The following is a 1735-nucleotide window of genomic DNA, read 5'->3' as shown; positions in this document are numbered from 1 at the left end:
GCCCATCCTCCCCCGCAGGGTCGCGCCGCGCCCCGAGTCCGCCGAACAGCCGGCGAGCCCGACGCCTTGGCCCCGTCCGACGTCCCTCACAAGCGCGTCCACAGGGTCGGCGCGGAGGACCAGCTTCCCCACAGCCGAAACCCCAGAGAGTTCAGGGTCATACACGACAGTGAGCCGGCGCCCTCCGAGCCGCCCTTCCGCTTCGAGTCCTTCCCGACGTTCGAGTTTCCCGAATTCCACTCCAAGAGGATCACTCCGGAGATCACTCCCGCGAGCTTCGGCGACCGCAGCTTCTCTCCTGCTCACCAGTTTCCGCCGAGCAGAGGGGGCGTCAGCAGGGGGGTCGAAGCTCCCCTCGAGGACACCCACACCGACGACCAGAGGTTCATCCCCACCGTCCACCCCCACTCGCTCCCCTCGCACCACCAGGCCTTCTTCCCCTCGCCGCCGCTGCCACCTCGCACTCCGGGTCCAAGGGGAGGTCGCTTCAACTCGCACGGCCCGGGCTTCAGGGAGAACCACCGGCAGAGGGAAGAGCCCTCAGGATTCAGGGACTTCCACGACACCTTCTACGGCCCAGGGGCACGGGAGGCCATTCACAAGCCCGAGTTCACCTTCCCGACCAACAGGCACCCTCACCACCGAGAGCAGGAGTACGGCCCACTCGACAACTCGCTCCTGGGCTCGGGCAACTTCGAGGTCCTCCGAGGCGGCACCTATTTCGACCCCGATGACCCGAACAGCCACGGCCACGGGTACGACCACTTCCTCGACGAGGGTTACGCCATCTTCCCGAATTCCCACAATGCTCCACCGACGAATAACTACGTCGACGATTTCTTCTCAAATTTCAGAGACTTCTCGGAGTTCGCTGTCCGCAGGTCCGACGAAGGGGAAACGACAACGTTAGACGAGAGCTTCTTCGGCCCGGGCTTCGCTTCAGAGCACGTGCAGCAGGTGGTCGAAGCTTCAAACAACACAGAGACCGACACGGACTCGGAACACGAGGAAGCGGCAAGACCGGGAGAAAATGAGGACGGTCGCTTGCCTCACGATAACACTAATGACACAGGAAATCATCATAAACATCGACAACCGAAGAACATCCAAGAAGTACTGGAAGACTTGGAGGCGGAACCAAGTGAATACAGCGTTTCGGCTTTGACCATCGACGAAAATGATCCCTTGATAGCAATGTTTTGATACAGCAATTCGATACCAAAATCTTTATGTCCGCCTGATCTATATATTGTATTTATTTCTCAAAAATATGTATTGTTCAAAGAAAACGGAGATCTGTCTTGGGTTAATCTAAATGTGCTAGTCTATGTCAATGTGTCAAGTAGTTGTTATTGTGAAGAGCTGTCTCGCAAACGTCCGTCCCCTTTTTTACATGCTGTATGTGTGGAACCTGATCGTCTCTTGTTTCCTTTGAGGCGTTTTGTTTATGAATGATCATTGTTAAGGTCTTTATGACTCCGACTCTTTTGGGTACGAGGAACTAACTTTCCCGCACACCAAGTCTGATGTAGATTCGTAGTTGACGTACCTCATTATAGAGGCTTCGATCTCTTGTAGATTACATTCTTGTATTACTTTGTTGCAACTAGTGAGAAGTAGAGTTGATGTCACGTTCTGTTTTATGTCACTGTTCCAGAGCTGGTTCTCGGGAAATGGTGCCTCCTTTTGTATAAGGAAGGGAATAAAAGATGATGCAGAAAAATGTTGAAGGAAA

At 54.4% G+C, this 1735-nt stretch overlaps 1 protein-coding gene across 1 annotated transcript in view; it reads left to right on the top strand.

Annotated features, from left to right (window-relative positions):
- LOC119590427 overlaps positions 1-1735 on the top strand; it is a 21897-nt gene extending 20162 nt beyond the window's left edge. Inside the window, exon 11 of the mRNA XM_037939094.1 lies at positions 19-1735. Within this exon, the coding sequence (XP_037795022.1) occupies positions 19-1203 (1185 nt within the window). The 3' untranslated portion in view covers positions 1204-1735. The remainder of the gene's footprint in view (positions 1-18) is intronic.

The sequence above is a fragment of the Penaeus monodon genome, chromosome 27 (genome assembly GCF_015228065.2).
Source record: "Penaeus monodon isolate SGIC_2016 chromosome 27, NSTDA_Pmon_1, whole genome shotgun sequence".
Taxonomy (NCBI): domain Eukaryota; kingdom Metazoa; phylum Arthropoda; class Malacostraca; order Decapoda; family Penaeidae; genus Penaeus; species Penaeus monodon.
This window is presented reverse-complemented; position numbering and strand designations above follow the sequence as displayed.